The 22827-nt window shown below is 54.6% G+C and overlaps 1 protein-coding gene across 1 annotated transcript; it reads left to right on the top strand.

The window, feature by feature from the left end:
* The first annotated feature begins 1466 nt into the window (after window positions 1-1466).
* L3MBTL1 (L3MBTL histone methyl-lysine binding protein 1) lies at window positions 1467-21656 on the top strand. Its single transcript, XM_074157008.1, has 21 exons — window positions 1467-1602; window positions 3618-3841; window positions 4607-4751; window positions 4889-5027; window positions 5680-5803; window positions 6433-6535; window positions 8767-8858; window positions 9495-9599; window positions 10453-10588; window positions 11122-11222; window positions 13019-13170; window positions 14112-14188; window positions 14633-14718; window positions 15265-15375; window positions 15646-15760; window positions 15991-16090; window positions 17587-17784; window positions 18089-18135; window positions 19054-19211; window positions 20059-20121; window positions 21077-21656. The coding sequence occupies exons 1-21, from the start codon at window positions 1467-1469 to the stop codon at window positions 21209-21211; spliced, it is 2547 nt and encodes an 848-aa protein (XP_074013109.1). The 3' UTR covers window positions 21212-21656.
* The last annotated feature ends 1171 nt before the right edge of the window (window positions 21657-22827 follow it).

Genomic DNA, 22827 nt, shown 5'->3' with positions numbered 1-22827 from the left:
TCAGAGTGAAAAACTGCTGGTTTTCTGCTTAGCTCTGTGTGTCCATTGCATTTTTCACTAGGGCAGGAGCAGCACCGAGAGCCTTCCCTTGCCAAGGCACCCTGAGCACTGGGAGGTGACTCTGTTCGTCCCTCCAGCTTGCAGGCAGGCCCTGGTCTGGGGACATCCTGGTGTAGGCACCATCCTTCCTGCTGGGGCACAGCAGGGGCCAGCTGCTGCCCTAGGGACAGGGAACTGAGGAAGGCAGCTGGCAGGGCCACTGTGGCCAGGACCAGCTAGGAGCTCAGATCACCAGACAAGGTTTGAGATCAAGCCAGGACACCAGTCGGCCCATCAGGTCCTGCTGCTGCCAGACAGCAGCTGGAGACTAGCATTGCTGCAGCATGGCGTAGACAGGCTGAGGGTGGGCTGACATGGACTCCATGGATAGGGGTCACAGGGGAGGCTGGTCAGGGCCAGTAAGGCCCAGTAGTACTCTCAGGGCCCTGACACTTTGCCTACTCCTTGAAATTCATGGCTGAATGGGCTGAACGTCACCAGTCCTGTGAGAAACTCAGCTGCATGCAGTGGACTTCATGTTCCCCACCACTACCATCCCGGTTAACTCCTGTCACTTGTGCAATTCTCTCTTACAGCCACTTAGAAGATCAAAGGTGACTTCAGGGACCTCTGTCTTCTCTAGGGTAGGATTTGCCAGCCCTCAGTCACAGCCTGTGTCAGAGTGGTGTATGCCCCAGTGGGAGCCAGGAGCAGCCATAGCTTGTGGTGGACCTGCTGTGCTCAGACCACCTTATGGTCGTGCCAGGTAAGAAAAAACCCTTGGTGTTTGCAGACTCTTGAGCTGGGATCTCACAACAGGGGCTTTAGCAGGTCATGTTTAGCAGCTCCCTGGAGAAGAGAAGGCTCCGGGGAGACCTCATAGCAGCCTTCCAATATCTGAAGGGAGCCTACAGGAGAGCTGGAGAGGGACTCTTTGTCAGGAAATGTAGTGACAGGATAAGGGGTAATGGTTTTAAATTGGAAGAGGGGAGATTTAGATTAGATATTAGGAGGAAATTCTTTACTGTGAGGGTGGTGAAGCACTGGAACAGGTTGCCTAGGGAAGTTGTGGATGCCCCATCCCTGGAAGCATTTAAGGCCAGGCTGGATGGGGCTTTGAGCAACCTGGTCTAGTGGGAGGTGTCCCTGCCCATGGCAGGGGGGTTGGAACTGGATGATCTTTAAGGTCGCTTCCAACTCTAACCATTCTATGATTCTATGTTGGTACCAGCCGTGACCTTCATTCTGTTCTCTGTTGGGTTCAATGGGCCTTTAACGTGTCTTTACAGGGGTTTCATCTGGGACATGGCAGAAAAGGAGGGACCATCCTCCACAGTCTCTTTCTCACTCCTTTATCGTGTTCGTACTTGTACCCAACTTGATCTCTTCTTGTCTTCCAGTGTCTTGCTCTGTGTCCAGGCAAGGTGATGGACAGCAGAGCAGAGATGGAGGTTGTGAGAAGCACGAAAGGGAATGCCGCTGGGGAGGTCAGCGTCCACGTGGTCACCACCGAGAGCACTGTGCAGAGCACCCACCTGCCAACGACTGCCTTCATCATACCAGGTATGTGGGACTGTCCTTCTCCCCACACTGATACCTCACATTCCTTGTATATCTGTGCTCTGCCCAAACCTTGGGAGGCAAAGCTGTGCTGCTGTTGCCATCTTAGAGGTTCTTTGTGGCTATCCTACATCACTTGGACCATTTCTGGCCAATCAAAATCTCCTGAGTTCTAAACCAAAGCCCTAATGTCTGGCACCCTGTGCCAGTGCAGCACAGTGGGTGCCTGCACTGCGGGGCATGTGGGCTTCTGGGTTGCTGCATTATCATAGAGCTATAGAATCTCTCCAGTTGGAAGGGACCCATAAGGATCATCGAGCCCAACTCCCCGCTGCTCGCAGGGCTGCCTCAAACTAAACCTGACTAAAGCTAAAACTAAACCGACTAAGAGTGTCATCCAGATGCTCCCTGAACTGTGACAGACTTGGTGCTGCTCCCTGGGGAGCCTGTTCCAGGGACCAACCACACTCTCAGAGAAGAACCTTCTCCTCAGAGAAGAGCTTCCCCTGAGGCAGCCTCATTCCATTCCCTCATGTCCCATCGCTGGTCACCAGAGAGAGGAGATCAGCGCCTCCCCTCCGTTGCCCCCCCCGAGGAAGGTGCAGGTGCCATGAGGGCACCCCTCGGTCTTCTCTTCTCCAGGCTGAATGAGCCCAGTGACCTCAGCCACTGCTCCTGGGCCTTGCCATTGAGACCTTTCCCCATCTCAGTTGCTCTCCTCTGGACACACTCAGAGCTGGGGCTGCCCAGGCTCACTGCTGTCTCCTGCTTAACTTCCATCAACCCAAACCCCAGAACTCTTTCTGCGGGGCTGCTCTCCAGTCTTTTCTTCCTCCAAGTTGTATGAATAATCATGATTACCCCATCCCAGGTGTAGAATCCATCACTTGCTCTGGTTAAATTCCATGCAGCTGGTGGTTGCCTAGCTCTCTTGTCTATCCAGATCTCTCTTTAAGGCCTCTTTACCCTCGAGGGAATCCACAGCTCCTTCTAGTTTAGTATCATCGGCAAACTTCATGGACCTTCAGCTCCTGCATCCAGATCATTTATAAAAACATTAAAGATTAGTGACCCTAAAATTGAGCCGCTGGTGACTGGCCGCCAGCCTGATGTGACCCTGTTTACTGGAAGTTTTTGAGCCCAGCCCATCAGCCAATTGTTCACCCAATGTGCTGTGGACCTGTCTAGCGGTGTGCTGGACGTTTTGTCCAGAAGGGTACTGTGAGAGACAGTATAAAGCTTTACTAAAATCCAAAAAAACCACATTTACTGTCTTCCTTTGGTCAACTGGATGGGTGACCTTTTGAAAAAAGGAAATTAAATTCTTTAAGCAGGACTTTCCCCTCATGAACCCATGTTGGCTGTGACCAGTGACTGTGTTGTGTCTCAAGTGTTTTTCAGTAAATCCCAGCATAACCTTGTTCATAATTTTTCTAGGCACTGAAGTAGGACTGACAGGCCTGTAATTACCAAGGTTGTCCTTCTTACGATTCTTTAAAATTGGGACAACAATTTTCAGCCCAGCCGACCAGTGCCTTTCAGGAGGTGTGTGAGCAAAGCATGGTTGTGTGTTAGGTGAGATCAGGGGTGTTCTTTAGAAGAAAATCTCCCAGTTTTTCCTACTCCGGGTGCCTCAGTTCCTGCCGTGGAGAGGCCCTGGGCTGCACAGTGTGTTCCTTTGAAATGAAACTGTACTGGAAGATGCGGTCCAGGAGCTCACCAGCACGATCCTGCAGCATCAGGGCATCCTGGTCATGGGAACACTCTGAGGTTTGGCTGAAGTAGGAACCCTTGAATGTGGATATTGTTGGTGCCACCCCCCAGCACAAGCCATTGCTGGCCGCAGGTCTCATCGGGTCACACTGCCCGCTTGTGGGTGCTTTCACCCACAGCACTGAGCCCTTGGCTGGGAGACTATGTCCTCTCTGTCCTTTTGTGCTGCCTTTGAGCCTTGTCTGCATCAGTTAAATGTTCCATGTTTGCTTCTCCTTGTTTGTTTCCTTTCTCCCCTTCTCAAGCAAATGCCACTACCATCAACCTTCCCACGAGCACCTTAGAGATCCAGCGATTTCCCCGGGAGCCACAAAGGAGCACAGGGGCCGAGAAGCCAGAGAGGGGGACAGGGAGCGAGCCCATCACAGCCACTGTCATTCCCCAGATCAGCGGGGTGCAGACCTGCAGCACTGTTCGTGTGCTGGAGTGGAAGGATGGGGTGGCTACTTTGCCTGGGAGTAACCTGCGGGTAAGTGTAGTCCTGGGCAACCGTGTTTGCCCCTACCTTTCCACTCCCCGAAACCACTTGCAAGGGTAGTGCCTCAGCTGGTGCCAGGCAGGGACCACCAGGATGTGAGGTGGCCCCTGGCAGTACCCACACCCCAGCTGGAGGATCTCTTGGCCATTCTGGCTCTGCGAGGATCTCCTTCTGCCTCGTTCCTGTGTCCCCCCCAGCTTGTGAGCTTAGCAGAGAGAGCGCACACATGGTGCCCGTGGGGTGGCAGCAGGGCTGTCCTGCACAGAGAGGCAGAGGGATGCTACATCCTGTTCAGGGCATCTTTCCTTTCCAAGCTGTGCCACAGAGTTGGCTCTCACTGAACTCCTGTACTCACCCTGGAAACAGTGGCTTTGTGTTTATCAGACAGCAGGTGCCTTTAGATGTGCCCCTCGGTACATGAAATAGCTTGTACAAAATGTACCAATTTCTCAGCTGCTACTCATCCTCAGGGCACCACGTCCTCCAGCATCACCCTGCCTCAGTGCTGGTCTCACCCCGCTGCCGGCAGTGGGCTGGCTCAGCTGCCACCATAGACTGCAGGGAAGGCAGCAGGACAGGTGACAGTGATGCAGTGTTCACCTCTGTCATTGAAAGAGCTGTCCTCTTGTTGAATGCACTAATGGCCAAACCACGTCCCTCTCATTCTCAGAGCTCACATGTACCCCCTAGCTACGAATTTACATTTCTATCCTTCTTGTTAACTGTTTTTCCTTGTTTTTTGGTTCGATGACATAGTTTCGAATAAATGAGTATGGGACGCTGAAGGTGGTGAGTGCTGATAAGCTGCCTCCAGTGGAAGCTGTAAAGGAGGGTCACACAGAGAAAGATGGGGGTTCGGAGGTGGCACCCACCAGCAGGGACAATCCTACTGCGGCTCAGGGTAAGGGCACCGTGATGGCACTTCTGGGGTGGGTACCATCATCCAGCAGGCACTGAACGAGCCAAGTGTCTCCTGGTTCCTGCTCTCCTTCCTTTGCTGCATATTGTGCCTCACTGCTCCTCTTCTCTCTGACTCAGATGGGCCAGAGCAGACCAAGCTGCCAGCAGCAGAAAGTATGTGCCACTGCGATACCTGTGGCCGGAGACATGTGTCAGATGGAGCCCGGGAAGGCAGGGGCTTCTGCAGCGAGCACTGTCACCAGCAGTTCAAAGAAAGGTAAAGGAAAGGGATTCTTCTCCACACAGAGCCATGTCCATCCATCTGTCTGCCCCTCCTCCCCTGGGCCACGTGCTTCAGCGAGGGATGAAGCGCATCTGTCTCTGGCAGGTGCTGGGGACCCCACTTGTTTCCCTCTTTCCTGGAGGCAGAGTGCCCTCTCTGCAGTGGCAGGGGATGAAGACTTGTCCCAAGGGACAGCAGGAAGCACAGGAGCCAGATTTTCTCCTGCCCAGTTTGTGGCCTCATAAACACATATCTGCTGGATATGTGCTGCAGCGGGAGGTTGCCGTAGTGGGTGCTTCCAGGCTGAGCAGCAGTGGGAGGCATGCATCAGGAGGGCATTTCCAGCCCCTCTGCTTGCTAATGTGTGAGTCCTGGGTCTCATTTTCCAGCATCTCTGTGTGACTGCTGCAGCTTAGAGCCCTTTTGATCCATCCCTGGGTTCAAGCTTCTGACACCCAAGCACGTGAGGGTGATTCTGATCTGTATCCTGGTTCTAATCTCTTGCCAACTTCTGCGCTAAGTGCTTGAATTAGTCATGGGAGCAGAGTGAGAAATGGGGTGTCTGATTTTCCAGCAGCCCCTCCTTCACTGACACCCCAGCCATTGCCACGAGCCGCAGTGGTTTACTCTCCCTTCCTCCATGCAGGTCCGTCATTGTAGAAAACTCTGCCAGCAGCACCAATGCCACCGAAATCCTCAAGCCAGTGAAGAAACGAAAGAGGAAGGACTACCAGAGCCCTTCGGAGGAAGAATATGAATCTGAGCAAATGGTAGGAAGAGGGCAAGGAGGGCCTGTGTGCCCACGTGCTAATGTCAAGGGTCGGCCATGGGCCACCCCCATGGGCGTGGGCAGTTCTCGTCAGTGCCTTTCAGTGCTATGTCAGCTGTATGTCGAAGGGGTAGCCTGTTGGCTGTTAATGCCAAAAAGACGTGAATGTGTGGAGTGTCAGGGCTTCTAGACACTTGGAGGCTGTTTGCCACGCCGAGCGCCTTGGATTTGGCAGTGCTAGACTCGTCCTGGTTGGACTGTAGCTGTCTAACACTCTCAACTGCTCTCTTGAGTCTGGGCCACCAAAGGAAGTGTTGAAGTAAGCGAGTCTCTGTGTCATGTGTATCCTGGGGAAAGGAGAGTGGCTTTCACAAGGCAAGGAAGCTCTGCTTGCCAGCCCTGACTGTAGCAGATCCACTCCAGGTGTGATTGCTACCAAAATTCCCCTTGGGCTCCCGTCGTCAGATCCTCTTGGCCACCCATTTCTGGGCCAAGCATCAGTCAAATCATGGATGTTGCAGAGGCACCAGTATGGCCCTTGGCACCAGTGTGAGGGTACAACACACAGCATGAACCTCTGTGCAGACCTCCAAGGCGATGGGTTTCTGTTTTGTCTGCTCTCGTGTCTAGGAGGAAAAGCAGGAAGAGAGGAAAAGCTCTGTGGGAGACGCTGCCATCAGCAATGCAGAGGCCAATGCCTGGAACGGGAGCCAGCACGGTATGGAGGGGCCGGGCAGGTGGTGGGGTGGGCGCTCCTGCCACAGCTGTGGGGCTGGGCGAGCATTTTGGTGCTCCAGCAAAGTCAAACACCCAGTACAACGTGCTGGTACATGTTCCTGAAGGCTCGTGAGCTCCTCTGCTTGCTTGATCCTGCTCTCTCTGTCTCTTTCCGTTTCTCTCCTTTCCTCTCTTTCTCTCCATGGGACCGGCGCACCCTTACAGATACGGCTGTGTCTTCTTCAGGCATTGGGCTGTACTGTACAGTGCTCTCTGGTCCCTCCCCTTGGGAGCTGATTTTATTACTTGCTCGTGGATACCATGTTTGCTCCAAGAGGCACTATCCTGAGCAATAACATGGCTCTGCACCACGTCTGGCATTGCCCCCCTCTTTGGACGGTCTTAAGGGGAACTTCCCTCATGCGATTGGGAGCTCACAAGTTTGGGAGCTGCTCCTGTAGGTCTGGTCTCACTGAAACCAGGTGATTTGGGGTTGTCCTGTCTCTTGGGGATCTATTCCTGGACCATATCAGAGGAAATCTCAAATGCAGAGCTGTCGACATAGAGGAAAAGGAGACAAGCTAAGGGATGCAGTGTTTGCTTGTTTGGTTTTTCCCCTGCAGTGTGATGGGGATGAAGGGGAAGGAAAACTTGGGAAAATACTGAAAATAAACATTCATGGGAAACCTTTTGTCTTTGTATAAAGACAACCTTTGTCTTCTGGGGGTTGGAGTAGATGATCTCCAAAGGTCCCTTCCAACCCCTATCATTCTGGGATTCTGTGAATAATGAAAGGTCATACTCGAAATAATTTTAAAATTAAACTGTTCCAGCTTCATACTCCCTCCATCGCTGAATGTAGGAACAGTAGCAGGGGCCAGATGTTGTTAACCCCTGAGTTACACTGAGTTAACCACTGTTACAAAGGGATCTCATACTCGCTGGCCAGGTCCTTTTCTCTACAGACTGAGCCCTGAGCATGTAACCTTCCCCGCTGCATACAAGTAAGCAGTGCTGAGCCTTGTTATTTCAGCATTTTATTTTCTCTTATTTTAGAAGTACATCAGCAAACAAAATACATGACTGGATGCTTCACTGCAGCAGAGTTGATGTATGCTCTATCTCCAGGTGTATTTGTCATTCTCTGGAAGTGCAGAGCTTGTGCTTATGGATTCCCCAAACATGCCTGCCACTTTTTTTCTATATCCTAAAGAATGCTAAAGGTGTTCATCACTCTTAAGTGTTAGAGAAGCATCTAGGTTAGTAACCCTGCTCACTGAAGCTCAGCTTTTAATTTCTCCCGCAAGTGATTTTTTCTGTCTTCACTTCCCCCAAGCCCATGGGAGGAAAGAGTTGGTGTGGTTTTCCTCTGCATTTCTGTCCTGCCCTGCCCAAGGCTGTCTGCCATGGCTGGCCTGTGGCTGTGAGTTACTCAGTGTTGGACTAGGCACAGCACTCCTGGAGTCCCTTCAGGCACTACGAAGCAGGAAGGGAAAGTGGCTGGAGAGCAAGACTTAGGTTGTGTCTTGTGTGCCTTGGGCAAGGCCTTTGTGACCTTCCCAAAGGGGTCAAAGGCATGAAGGATCACCTCCCTGCCTATGAGGAGACGATGCTGTTGTCTTTCTGTGAATACCTAAAGGTAAATGCATCATCTCTAGGGCATCAGGGCGGCCCTGGCCTGCCAAGCGGGGCTGAGGTGGTTGTCTCGGAGCAGAAGATAGCAGAGCTGCTGCCTCTGGAGCAGTGCTGGGAGGTGAGCCTGCTGCTGGTTTGACTGGCCAGGAGCCCCTTGCAGCTGGCAGTGATTCCCAGATGCCTGGATGGATCCTGCTGGCTGTCACAAACCCATCAGTGCTGTGGCCTTTTCAGATGTACTGGCTGGAGGAGGACTGGTTGCAAGAGGTGTCCTGATGCTTTGCACAGGATGGCTTGTCCCTCAGGCTCCTTGGGTGCCTCACTAGAGCGTTGTACAGCAATAGAGGACATCTGGGTCATGGGGACCTGTGTGAGAGGTGCCCTCTTGGCTCTGTCCCTCCTGGGACAGCTGGCCAGGTTTGCTGTAGAAGGGGCTATGGTAGGATGGTGCTGAGCTTTGCAGGGATGCAGGACTGTGCGTGAGAGCAGGATGCAGCCCCAGCAGGACCTTCGCACTCTCCTGCCCTCCGCACTGCCCCGGGGCAGGCAGGGACGGAGGCTGGAGCAAACCCTCAGCAGCGCCTCTTGTGTGTGCGTTTGTGCTGCACTCAGGTGCCAGTGAGGAGAAGAAAGAAGGCTGGTCTTGGGCGTCCTACTTGGAGGAGCAGAAAGCTGTCGCTGCCCCTTTAGATCTCTTCCAGGATGTGAGTTGGGATTTTCCTGTCTTTTTCCCTCTTCCATCTTCTCTTTTCTTTCCCTTTATTTTCCCACCCCTCCTCCTTCTCCTCTCTTCCTTTCTTCCCTATTTTGCGGGGCTCTGAGCGATAAGCAAGCTCCCATCTTCACCTGGAGATGACCAGTCAGCCTCCAGTTTTGATTTGCCCCAAGTCCCACTCCCCGGCGGAGTGCTGTCCCCCATCCCAAGCACCCCACATTTGCCTCAGACACCCCTGTGGCTCTGGCAGGGTGCTGGAGCCATTCCAGCCCTTCCTCAAAGCAGGTGTGGGCTCTCCTGGGGCCACCTTGCTGCACTGCTCCCCTTCTCCCAGGCCTCTGGTTGCCAGAGTTCCAGAGGAGCCTGGCCTGTGCCCCACTCTCCCTGGCTGGGGCTTTTAGCCCTGGGACACCCTGCCCTGCCAGTACCAAGAGACACAAACCCATGAGGAGCTGGAAGAATGTGTCTTTCTACGGGAAAAGAATTAAAATTTGGACAACATAACCCGTGGCCCACGATCTCCTGGTCCCAGCAGCTCCCATTGCCTGATGGTTGCTCTTTGGGATGGTTCTGGACCCAACTACCTGTGTTGTTTTTTACATTGTAGTTTAATTTTTGTTTCCAGTACCAAGTAGCTTCCCAGCACAAGAATGGCTTTAAAGTGGGGATGAAGCTGGAGGGAATCGATCCGCAGCACCCATCTATGTACTTTATCCTGACAGTGGCTGAGGTGAGGCACCTCCAGTTCCCATGTTCCTTGGTTCCTCCTCACTCCTGCGCTGTGGGAGGCTCTGTGGGAGGGGAGGTGCCACCAGCTGGCCGGTGGAGGAGATGGGCTTTGGGCCCTCGCCTGTGTGTCACTGCGTGAGAGGACCTCGGTCAAGCCAACGGGGACTTTCCTTCCAGTTCGTAGGTTGGTCTCTCACCTTGTTGGTTGGTTGGTCTCTCACCCTGATGCAGCAGAGCCATGGGGGGAGACTGTGGTGATGGCAACAGCTTCTTATCTTTGAGCTGATGCCTCTCAGACAGGTCTGTGCCCTTGAGATGGAGGGTGTGGAGGCATCCCATTGCTCTTCCTTGTGTCCCTGGAGGTCCTCTCTCTGTGGGGCTCTCCCCTCAGCTGTGTGGCAGCCGAACCAGCCTCATCTCGCAGGGCTCTCCAGGCAGCCAGGGAGACCAGCCATGCAATGGTGGCTGCTGTTCTTGCTGCTGGGGAGATTTCACCAAAGCAGCGTGGCATTTAGCCAAAATCCCCGTGCCAGTATCCGCCCCAGGTACAGAAAAAGGAATCCTTGCACTTGCTGGACCCAGGAAGGTGCCCCACCATGGCATCTCACGCACCAGCCTGAACCTTCCTTCTCAGGGCTGGCTTGTGGTGGCTTTGCACTTACCTTGTTCCATGCTGGACATCTTTTGGGACTGGCGTGTGCCTCCCAATTTGGGCACTGACCTATGATTGACCCTTGTCTTCCCTAAGTGATCTGCTGAGATTGCGTGCAGGAGGGGAGGTGCCTGCAATGCTTGGCCAGAGACAGCAGGAGGTTTCCATGGTCCTTTCCTTTTCCTGCCCTCCCTGCTGGTAGGTGTGCGGTTACCGGATGCGCCTCCACTTTGATGGCTATTCTGAGTGCCATGATTTCTGGCTGAATGCTGACTCCCCCGACATCCACCCCGCTGGCTGGTTTGAGGAGACGGGGCACAAACTCCAACCACCAAAAGGTAAGGAGTTAACTGAAACCACGACACGAGTCTCAATTGGTGCGTCCTGTTGAAGAAGAGGGACAAGTAGTGGGCACCCAAACATAGAGCTGGAGATGGGAACAGGGTGGCTCTGTAGGGCCCAGGAGGGGATGCTGCTGTGCTGGGGGAAATTCTGCAGGCCACTTTTTCCGGCACCCGTGACGCTAAAGATCTCTGCTTGCTCCCATTTTGGGGCAAAGCCCTGTCACCCTAGATGTCCCCATGCCAGGCTGGAGCCAGCAGCTATGCCCCAGGGCAGATGGGACTAATGCTCTCCAGGGAGGAGCTGAGCTCTGGATTTCTGCTCCACTGCTAACGTTTCCTAGCACCCCTTCAAAATCAGCCATTGGGCCTAAGCCACAGGCTTTGGGTTTCCCAGGGCTGCTGTAGACCCCGTCCGCCCATGCAGGACATGCCTGGCAGGGTGAGGGCCGGTCAGGGACGGCTGGGCTCGGCCTCACAGCCTCCTGGCTGCTCTCTGTGAATTTGCTGCTCTCATTTCTCTTCCTGAGGGGTTGTAGGTTATAAGGACGAAGAATTCAGCTGGACAAACTACCTGAAGATAACAAAGGCTCAGGCTGCTCCTAAGCACCTCTTCATGGTCCGAAACACTGTGAGTAGCAGCTTCTCCTTCCTGCCAGAGCCTGCAGGTTTGTACAATCATAGAATCATAGAATTGTTTTGATTGGGAGAGACCTTTAAGATCATCAAGCTCAACCGTAAACCTAACACTGCCAAGTTATCACTAACCCATGTCCCTCAGCACCACGTCTGCCTGGCTTTTAAATACTTCCATGGATGGTGACTCCACCACTTCCCTGAGCAGCCTGTTCCAATGTTTGACAACCATTTCCGTGAAGAAATTTTTCCTAATATCCATCTAAACCTCCTGTGGTGCAACATGAAGCCATTTCTTCTTGTCCCGTTGCCTGTTCCTTGGGAGAAGAGACCGACCCCCCCTGGCTACACCCTCCTTTCAGGGAGTTGTAGAGAGCAAGAAGGTCTCCCCTCAGCCTCCTTTTCTCCAGGCTGAACACCCCCAGCTCCCTCAGTTGCTCCTCACAAGACTTGTGCTCCAGACCCCTCACCAGCTCCGTTGCCCTTCTCTGGACACACTCCAGCACCTCAATGTTTTCTTATCCCGAGGGGTCCAAAACTGGACACAGCACTCGAGGTGGGACCTCACCAGTGCCCAGTACAGGGGGACAGTCACCTCCCGAGTCCTACTCACCACGCTGTTCCTGAGACAGACCAGGATGCTGTTGGCCTTCTTGGCCACCTGGGCACACTGCTGGCTCATGTTCAGCTGCTGTCGACCAACACCCCCAGGTCCTTTTCTGCCAGGCAGCTCCAGCCACTCTGCCCCAGCCTGTAGCACTGCAGGGAGTTGGTGTGACCCAAGGGCAGGACCCAGCAATTGGCCTTGTTGAACCTCATCCCATTGGCCTTGGTCCATCCATCCAGCCTGTCCAGATCCCTCTGTAGAGCCTTCCTGCCCTCCAGCAGATCAACACTCCCACCCAACTTGGTGTCATCTGCGAATTTACTGAGGGTGCACTCAGTCTCCTTGTCCAGATTGTTGATAAAGATACTGAAGAGAAACAGCCCCAATACCGAGCCCCGGGGAACACAAGTTAAATCTTTTGCAAAAGTACTGGTGAGGAGAAGTAACGGCTATTCTCAACAATTATTTTACCAAAACCTCCCAGATAATGTTTTTTAGGTATTTCTCTTGTCTCTGTTTTCTGTCTTCATTGTTTCTGCCTCTGCCTTTGGTTTTTGTATGGCAGCTGGGTACAGAAAGTGGAAATGGAGCAGAGTCCAAAATGCTGATGGTTTCTTTGTCAGCTGCGGAGGAAGCTCAACCTACTGATAAATCAGGCTCTCCAAATTATTTATTGTGTCTAAACTCTCCTGTTCATTGCTGCAACAATCCCGCTAGCATGTGTGACCCAGCGTTTTGCACAGATTGTGGGTCCAAGAAATAAAGGCAAGGCAGGGTGAAGGGTCCCATCCCAGCTCCTCCTGCCAAGCCTCGGGCACTGGGCACTGCGAACACCAGAGGAGTGCGACCGCAAAAAAGTGTTTTGTGATAAAATCTGAATTGGTGTAGGTTGGAGGCTGTTTTTCTCTTGGAGGTTACTGCTTATAGAAGATCCTGAGGGTCTGAAGATTTCTTTTCCTCTTTCTTTGTGTGCCCAAGGGGTTTACTTACCCTCTGCCTCTTTTCTTGCATGCACAGCAGGGATCCACCCTTCTGGGATCTTAAGTGGTCCTGGGCCTGTCTGGAGGCCAGGGAGGACCTGGTTTTGGGAGGGTTTGGGCAGGTGCCTCCTTGCAGCAAGGGAAGTGGTGAGGAGGGCGCTGAGCCTGCGGCTCTGACAGAAACCTGCCCCTCTCTCCTCCCAGCATGAGGCTTCCCCAGGCTTCGAGGTGGGCATGAAGCTCGAAGCTGTGGACCGCATGAACCCTTCCCTGATCTGTGTTGCCACAGTGACTGATGTGGTGGACAATCGCTTTTTGGTGCACTTTGACAACTGGGATGATACTTATGACTACTGGTAAGTGCACAGAGGCTCCTGGGGTGCCAGTGCTGGGGTGCCACCCTGCCACCGCTTCAGCAAGAGTGATGGGTGCTTGGGAAAGCATGGGATGATCCCAGTACACTGCTGCAGACAGGCCACTAGTTGTCTTGTGAGGCAGAGGGTCACCCCCCTGTGTTGGGGACAAACTTTTACCTGTTCTGCGTCACCTCCTGGGACATTGCCATGGCCATGTAGTTAACATGGGGCAAAGACAGTTGTGATCCCATTCTGTGGGCTCACCCCGAAACCCACCTGGGAGACAGGGCCACCTGCAATGCAGAGACTGAAGGCCTGATCTTAAAAGAAGCTCCTGGATCTGTCACAGGGGATTGTTGCTGGGGTGGGGAGATGTCCTGGTTGAGACTAGTTAAGACCAATTAAAATGGCCAGTTAGCATAATCAGGGTCCTGAGAGCAACTCTGTTTTCTTTGTGGCTGAAGCCCTCTGACCTCTTACTTCTTGCCCTGAGGAGCTGTGGGGCTGCAGCGGCTCCTGTCCCCGGCTGCTCCTCGCTCGCTGGTGCTGGGTGGCTGCCTGCTCCGTCCCAGGGCAGAGCTGTGAAGCAGCAGCACCTGAGTGTGTTGTGACCTTCTGGAAGCCATCCCCAAGACACGAGACCCTCTGATTGCTCAGGTCTCACTGCTCCGAGCTCTGTCTCCCTGCTTGCAGCAAAGGGTTGCTGTTCCCTGGGCAGCTCTGTGGCAGAGCTTGCACCCAGGACATCTTTGTCTTGCCCCTCTGAGCTGGAGTCCTGCCGCTCTAGCCCTTCCCTTGCCAGGGCCTGTGGTTCCCTGGGTCACTCAGGGACAAGGGTGCTGTAGAAGACCTCGGCTTCTGCAGAGGCTTTTGCCTGCGCTGTCTGGTGGTTATAAGCTGGGTATCTCAGCCCTGTCTAAGAGTTTGGGTGTGTTTTCCAGGTGTGACCCCAGCAGTCCATACATCCACCCAGTTGGATGGTGTCAGGAGCACGGCAAACCCCTCACACCTCCTCAAGGTGAGTCAGTGGCCCAGGAGCTTGGCCTTCACTGGCGCATCCTCTTGGGGACAGGCTTCCCAGGGTGGCATGGGCATTCTGGGGGGAAAAAACCCTCAGCCCTTACTTGTGTGCAGACCCAGGGGGTTTCCTTCAGCAAGGCCACAGCCAGGGAGGTGGCACGTTCCTGCCGAGGCTTCTGCACACGTGTTCAGGTGCAGCATGGTGGTTGTGTTGGGCAAAGTGGGCACATGAGGGGGGACCCACACTGTGCAGACGCAGATGTTTCTGCTTTCTTGTACCCTGGACTTCATGGTCCATGAGAAAATAGTAGCATTCCTTGATGTCTTGGGTTCCCACATGCCTGGCACAGACTTGCTTGTTCCTTCAAGGCAGTAGGACTTTCTAGGCTGCTTGCCATCTTCCTGCAGGCGTGTCTCACCTTCTGCATCTTCCCCGGTCTAGATTATCCTGACCCCGACAACTTCACCTGGGAAAAGTACTTAAAGGAAACCGGAGCATCTGCTGTCCCAGCTTGGGCCTTTAAAGTGGTGAGTACCACGTCGTCTGCTCCACTGTGCCTGGGCAGGAATTTGGGTTTTCTCCATTGTCAGGGATGTTCAGTATGTTCCTGCCACAGGCCTGGGGTTCAGATCTGCACTCAGGGTTCAGAAGTTAGGACTATCCTGGGCAGGAAGTTCAAAACTGGGAAAAATGGGAAGTGTGACCATCCCTCAGCCGCACCAGAGCTGGGTGATGGGAACTTGTTTGGGCTTACTTGATAGTTGTCTCCAACTGCAACAAAAGCAGCTGTGTCCAGGCAAGTGTGACTGCAATATAGATCCCCAAAATATGTCTCTTCGAGACCTTCTTCCCTTGGGCACAGCTTTCCTGTTGTGTTAAAACACAGCTCAGATCCGGGAGGCCTGTCCTCCCTCTCTCCTGTTGCCACTGTTTGCTGGGGTGGCTCTTACCCGGACAGGCTAGGGCTGGGAGCTGGGCTTGAGGAGCACATGCTGCTGGGAAAGCTGCCGAGGGGCGCAGGATCCTGAAGCACAGCCCTGCTCCCCACTGACCTGGGTTCTTCTTGGCCTCAGCGCCCACCCCATGGCTTCCTGGTCAACATGAAGCTGGAGGCAGTGGACAGGAGGACTCCTTCCTTCATCCGAGTGGCCAGTGTGGAGGATGTGGAAGATCACAGGATAAAGGTGAGTGCTGGAGTCTCGGTGCTGAGCCTGTGTCCAGCACTGTGCTGGCTTGCTCCTGGCCTTCCCAATTCACTGCCAGTTGCAGAGGAAAAGTGTATGGAGGTCTGTGGAAGCCCACTATGTGGAGGATGGCAGGTCCCAGGAGTGGAGCAGAGCCTCATACTGCAGTTCAGCTCTACCCTGCTGCTTGCTGGCAGCTTGGAGGGCTCCAGAGCTCCTCAGGGAGATGCCCTGAGGTTTGAAGGGTGACCTCTCTACTTGTTTTCCCAGATCCATTTTGATGGCTGGAGCCACGTCTATGATTTCTGGATTGATGCGGATCATCCAGACATCCACCCCATAGGCTGGTGCTCAAAAACTGGACACCCACTGCAGCCTCCTCTCAGTAAGTCCTGCACTGGGTCAGGGCCAAAGCGTGCCAGGTCCCCACTGCCATCATGTTTAGGAATGGGAGGGCATGTGCTGGCCAAGGATGGGCAGGGAGGAAGGGCTTTTCTGTGGAGTTGTCAGTGGGAAAAGTCCTTCCTGTTTGGTGCAGGCAGGGACCCTAGAGCCCTGATTCTGCCTGGGGCTACAGCCGTGACAGTCTCTCTCCTGTTTCTCCTTCTGGTCTAGGGCCAAAGGAACCAGCCTCCTCTGCCCACGGGGGCTGCCCAACTCTGGGCTGCAAGAGCATCCCTCACACCAAGAGCTCCAAGTACAGCTTTCACCACAGGTGAGCTCCCAGCACAGCTCAGAGGGGCACAGCTTCCCTGCCGGCCCCTTCCTCCGCTCTGCCACCCCACCAGCAGCCAGCCCTTCTCTGCACCCACCCCACGCCTGGCTCTGCCCCCAGCTTCGGGGCAGCCCTTGCTCTCCCCAGGCCAGTCCCCAAGGTGGCCTGGAGCCTGTGGCTAGTGAAACTCCTCTGAGCTCCTACTCTGTGCCTGTCCTGCGGTACCGAGAGCCCCTGGGGATGCCCTACATGCCCATCTCCCTGTGGGGACGTATGGGCTACAGAGGGGACAGGGCCTCTAAGATGCTGTTCACTGATGCCAGTTTTGAGGATGATGTCACTCCCACCCCTTGTGGATGCCCGTCACTGTGAGGCTGTGAGCTGGGAAGTCCTGAGAAGGAGCAGTGCATCTCCCCCAGCTCAGTCAGTCACTTGTGTGACCTTTTCCAGGGGAAACCAGACACAGTGTAGTGCCAACCCCAGCATGGCAGGCTGGCATCAAGTATGGTGGAGCATCCGTGAGGATGGGGAAGGCAGGCCTGGATCCCAGGGGTTTCTGTACTGGCCACACTTGTGACACTTGCTTCCTCCTCACTCTGAGGCTAGTCTGGATGCCTGTGGGGGCAAGGAAGGGAAGATGGAGACTCTGTGAACCCCAACGACCTGCTTGATCAGCGCTCCTGTGGTGACTTGCACAGGGTTGCTGTGATGGCAGCGGGGGGGGTGGGATGGGTGGTCATAGAAATAGTGTGACCAGGACTGGTTGTACCTTTGTACTGCTAAGGCTGCACCTCAAATACTGTGTTTGGTTTTGGGCCCCTCACGACAGGAAAGACATTGAGGTGCTGGAGCGTGTCCAGAGAAGGGCAACAGTGCTGGTGAGGGGTCTGGAGCACAAGTCTTGTGAGGAGCGGCTGAGGGAGCTGGGGGTGTTCAGCCTGGAGAAAAGGAGGCTGAGGGGAGACCTCGCTCTCTACAACTCCCTGAAAGGAGGGTGTAGCCAGGGGGGGTTGGTCTCTTCTCCCAAGGAACAGGTGATGGGACAAGAGGAAATGGCCCCACATTGCTCCAGGGGAGGTTTAGGATGGATATTAGGAAGAATTTCTTCACAGAAATGGTTGTCAAACATTGGAACAGGCTGCCCAGGGAAGTGGTTGAGGCACCATCCCTGGCGGGATTTAAAAAATGTGTAGATGTGCTGAGGGACATGGGTTAGTGGTAACTTGGCAGTGCTGGGTTAATGGTTGGACTTGATGATCTTAAAGTTCTCTTCCAACCACAACGATTCTCTGATTCTATTCTATACCTGGAGGGACTGGCTGTGCCCTGCCCATGCACCCAGCGCCCTTACCCCTGGAATTTGTTCAGCACATCTTTACTCTGCTTTCAATGGCCAGGGCTATGGCTTCCCGTGCTCAAGGGCAGAAGGGTGGCCCTGCTGGCTCGTGCCCCCATGCTGTTGTGAGTCCAACGCTTGCCTCCCCTCTGTTCTCTAGGAAGTGCCCCACACCAGGTTGCGACGGGTCAGGACACGTGACTGGGAGATTCACGGCCCATTACTGCCTCTCAGGGTGCCCGCTGGCTGAGAAGAACCAGGGCAGGCTCAAGGCGGACCTGTCTGACACCGAGGCCTCGACTCGCAAGAGGAACCTGATTGGCTTCCCTCAGCGAAAGAAGTCTCGGCACCACGGGAGGTAGGGACAGGCCCCGCAGGGACCCTGTGCCACGACTGCTGTCCCTGGGAGGGGTGGCTATGCCGGAGAGGCTCCTTAGCCACGGGGTAGCACAGTTGGTTGCTGGCGTTTGTCCTTCCAGTTCTGTCGGGCACCTCTCTTGGTTTTTCTTCCCACGTTTTATATCTTTAGCTGTCAACCCTTTGGGTCAGGGTCCCAGAGGTAATCCTTGCTCCTGCTGCCGAGGCATTGCTCTGTGCAGTGTGGAGGAGGGCCTTCGGGCCAGCCCCAACCCAGTTGGAAATCAGTCTTCCTGTCTCTTTAGAGGGCGACCTCCAAAGTACCGGAAGATCCAGCAGGAAGACTTCCAGAGTAAGTGCCATCCTCTACCGCGGTGTCATCCCAGGGGCAAGGCTGGAGGAGCTGGGGTGGTCACTGCTGGAGGCAGGTCCCCCTTGGCTCACCTGGTCAGACCTCACGCAGGTGAGCACCAGTGAGGAGCTTGTGGTCGACTACCAAAGCTGACACGGAACGTCCCTGCCTCTTACCAGAGCTCTGCTGGGACCCTCGTTGTGTCTCGTGGTTTATGTCTGTGAATCCTTGAGTGCTTTAGGGCAGGGAATTAGGATCCCCTCCCTGTGGCAGTGCATTTTCCCTGGCACTTTGTCCCCTTCAGACAGGCATGCTGTGCCTTCACCCTGGGGCTGCCATACCCCAAAACATCAGTTTGGTTGTGAAGTGCCAAATTATCGCTGCAGCCCAGAAACTGATGCGGGACAGTTTTCTGGGCGTTTAGTTCTGATGACTGACATAAGACATGGCTGACATTTATTCCAACCAGTATCCATTTTACCATGGGCGGTCCTGCTGCCTACCCCAGTACCGGGGGTGAATGATGAAGATCTCTTTTTGGGAGCCATCCTTCACTCCTTGGAGCAGAGAGCAAGGGAAAAGCTTTGTTAAAAACCTGAAATGAACTGAATGACATGGGATGGCATTCTGGTGTGAAATTTGACACTGAAATCTAGTTCAGGATGGAAAATGAAAGACTGAAGGTGGTGAGAACAAGGCAAAACCAAGCTTGTCTCTAAACTTCTTCCCTCGCCATCCCCAATCCCACCGAATGGAGCACTTGGATGCCCTATGAATTCAAGGGCAACCACTTGCTCTTGATTCTTGAACCTGTGAGACCATCTGCTGCCAGCCCTGGGCCCTCCCCAAGGCTTGTAGGATGGGATGGGATGTTCTCATTCTTCTACCGTGTATCGCATCTTGCTTTTTTATTGCCAGCTATTTCTTCGGACAATATGCACCAGTCGCTCTTCATGTCTGCCCTGTCTGCCCACCCCGACCGCTCCCTGTCGCTCTGCTGGGAGCAGCACTGCAAACTCCTGCCGGGGGTGGCTGGCATCACAGCAACTACAGTGGCCAAGTGGACCATTGATGAGGTAAGATGGTTTTGAAGACTGTGTGCTGGCTCCTAACCCACTGGCATGGCTGGGAGCGTTCTTCCTAACTGTGCAGCACCATGGGACGTGCACCAGGCATGTAGGTGTTCCAGTGGCCACTTCTCTGGGCTAGCGAGAAGGCGGTCGACTGGACACACTTGTAGGGTACTGTGTGGACAACTGCCAAGCATGAGCCCTGATGGCAGCTTGTGGGCAGCACATGCAGAACTACCAGGTTCTTGCTTGGCTTGAATGTGCCACTAGCACAGGGCAGGCAGGTGAAGGCAAACAGCAAAATCTTCATTTACTGTGTTCCAGTTTTCCAAAGAAATAATTTTCATCTTTGCCAAGTTAAAAAAATGAAACCATGAACTCTGCAGATAAGAATTCACTCCACTGTTTCTCTAAAAAAGAAACCTTTACTTCAAATTCTTCATTGTCACCTTCATTGACTTTCTTGGGCATCTGTGATGGTCCCTCCTAAGGCCTGGGTAGCTGAAACTCTGGCCCCGGCCCCAGCCCCAGCAGCCAGCCCTGCCTGACTTTCCCATTACCCTCCCGTGTGCCCCTCACTGGGAATCGTCTCACTGTGCTGGAGGTGGCTTGTTGGAGATGAAGCTGCTGTAGCATTTGCTGCTGTGGGGCTGGAGGAGGCCAGCTTCTGTGCCCTGCTCCAAGGGTGGTCTCTAGGCACGGGAGGGTGCTGCAGCTCCAGCCTTTGCCCCAACAGCCACATGTTACCATACAGGGTGCAGAATGCCTCTGTGGAAGCAAGGGTGTGGGCTCATGGGGGTCTCCAGCCAGAAACGTTGCTTCTGTCTTGATATTTTTCTCTGTTTATTCCAAGGTCTTTAGCTTTGTTCAGACTCTGACGGGTTGCGAGGACCAAGCCAAGCTCTTCAAGGATGAGGTGAGAAAGGTGGAGGACGAGCACAGGTGACCAAGGACAGCTGTTTGCCAACAGGGCAAGGAGGAATTGGCCAGTGGCCTTCCTGCAATGGCTTGCTGCTGAATGCTGAGAGCAGGTCCAGCACCTGGCAGTGACCCACCCTGCAGCCCTGGGGGCAGCAGCCCCAGTGTCTGTCCCTGCAGATGTGGTGGCAGGAGGGGAGATGCTGCCCCCCGAGGAGCTGCACTGCCCTGCTCTCCCAGCAGGGGTGAGGGAGGGCCCCTCTGTGGAAGCTGGGATGAGGGAGTTGGGGGAGGATGGTGCACCATCACCTCCCAAGGGAAGCTGCTTGTTCCTCACCCATTCATCTGCCCCCGCCTGCATCCTCTCGCCAGCACAGCAGTTCAGTGATGTTACTGTCAGGCACATTCATTGTTTTTAGACCCCTTTGTGGACAGATGCACAGAGGGGCTGCTTTCCATCATGGGCGGTACGCCCTGGGCAGGCTGATCCTGGGGACACTGGGCACAGCAAGTGTCCCAGCCTGTTAGTAAATGGCCCCTGTGCTTTAAGGGTGCTCAGGCACGTGGAGCTGAGCTGGGAGCAGCCTCCACATGTGCCAGGACCTGGAGCAGGGAATGGGTGGATGTTTGCCCGGGGCAGGTTGCCTCCTGGCTGTGTACTGTGCCTGTTGTGCTCTGGCACAGAAGCCCTGGCTGGCTGCAGTGTGAGCTCCTGGGGTGGCCCCGGGAAAGGTGCTTTCCCCATCTCCGCCCTGTTCCTGGGTGTGTGAGCTCTGGTTTATCTGGGACAGTGTGGGAGTGGTGTGGGTGGCCCCTGCCCGGGATCATACGTGGCACCTGGCTGAGGGTGAGTGCCACTGTGCACGGCCCCGGGTTATGCCCGTGCTGGCTGTCCCTAGGAAGCCACAGCCTGGGTTTTTGGTGAGTGCCTTTGTCCCTGCTCCCCTCTTCAGATGATCGATGGCGAGGCATTCCTCTTGCTGACACAGGCTGACATCGTCAAGATAATGAGTGTCAAGCTGGGCCCAGCACTCAAGATCTACAATGCCATCCTCATGTTCAAGAACGCTGATGACACCTTAAAGTGACTTTTCTCGGCCCGACTGGGACCCTCCCTCAGCACCGGTGCTGCCAAACTGTCTGGTCAGGACAGCAGTTCCCCCCGACTGATCGCAGCTTGTCATGTCCTGCTCATGTCTCCTCGGGTGCCACATCTCCTCCCTCCCACCGGTCCATCTCCCATCCTCTCCCCTCCACACTGCCCCTCTCCTCCAGCGCTGGGTACAGGCTGACCCCCAGCCCCGGGGGTGGCTGCAGGGAGGGGAGGGTGGATGTGGGACGAGCCTGTCTTAGCATGACAGCTACCCCCGACATCCTGCTGCGGCTGCACTGATTTTGGGGGGGATGTTGAGGGCTGGGGGAGCAGTGTAGCAGCCGGGGGCTGACACCACCACTTAAGTCACCCAGATATGGGAAGGGACTGACTGCCTGCGTACGGGCTTGCACCCCTTTAAAGGCTGGTCTTGGCTTTTGGATTTTTTTTGTTCCTTTATTTGTTCCTCTCGGGGGAGCTTGTGTTAATATCATTGCCAAGGGATGCTCTCAAGGAGCTCCTGCTCACTTTGCCTTTTTCTCTGAATTCCTTTGGCTTTCCCTTTTAAGGCCAGATGACGACTTTGCTTTGTCCCTTCACCGCACTGGGAACCAGTGGCTCACCTCTTGTCCCTTCCAGGGCGCAATGCATCCTGGCTGCTGCTCTGCCCACAACCAGCCTCTGTGCTTTATTCTTCTTTACTGTAAGGCAGCAGCCCCAGGGCTGGGGGGTGCAGAACAAGCTCCATTTCCTCTTGCGCTTCAGGCTGCCTTGGCCGGCATATCTCTGGGAAGAAGGATGCTCACTTAACTCCTTCCCCTCGCAGCAATTAAAAAATCCTCTGCAAAGGAGAGTCGAGCCCTCTTTGCTCCATGTATTAGGAGCGAGGCCCTTTCTAGAGCGGAGGCAGCTGCCGAGGATGAGAATCATCCATTCCTCTGTGGGCAGGTTCATGGCTCGCTTCTGAAGGCACTCCTGAGTTGGCTGACCCGATCCTGCCAAGCCACCTTCTCCCCCTTTTTTGCCCTGGAGAAGCCCCCAGATTTTGGTGCCTGAACAGCAGGATCTTCTGCTGTCCCTGGGTTCTTTGCCTGCAGAGCTAAAAGATATTCAGCAGTTAACCCGGGGTTTTTTTCTGTCCTTTTAGTAACAGAGCACCTTTTCAACAAGGGTGCAGGCACTTTGGGAATGCCCATGGAACACTGTCCCCTGTGAGGAGGAGAGGCCGAGTGGGCTAGGACTCCAGAGTCGGGAAAGCCAACATGCCTGGGGGCTCCTGGCAGAGTCCCTGCCAGCTTCTGAGAGTCCCTGTGTCTCCTGGAAGCACCCATGCTGCTCTCGCCGTGGCCTGTCCCCATCCTGTGGGTGCTGTTGGAGCAGTGGTGGGGCTGTGCAGGGCTGGAGAGCAGCCACCGGCCCCAAGGGCTCTCCACCCTCCGCAGTGATGCAATCCAAGTCCCATGGCCACTTTCTTTCCCATTCCCAAGAACGACGTATCAGTAGCAAAACAATTTCCCCCCCCTTTCCCAGTGCCCAAAGACAGGGATGAAGGGATCTTAGCAAGTGCACCAGCAATGTGTCCTGGAGCAGCACTGCCTTGGGAGCCACTGT

This window comes from Numenius arquata, chromosome 12, assembly GCF_964106895.1.
Source record: "Numenius arquata chromosome 12, bNumArq3.hap1.1, whole genome shotgun sequence".
Classification (NCBI taxonomy): Eukaryota; Metazoa; Chordata; class Aves; order Charadriiformes; family Scolopacidae; genus Numenius; species Numenius arquata.
Note: the sequence above shows the minus strand (reverse complement) of the source record. Positions and strands in the feature narration are given on the sequence as shown.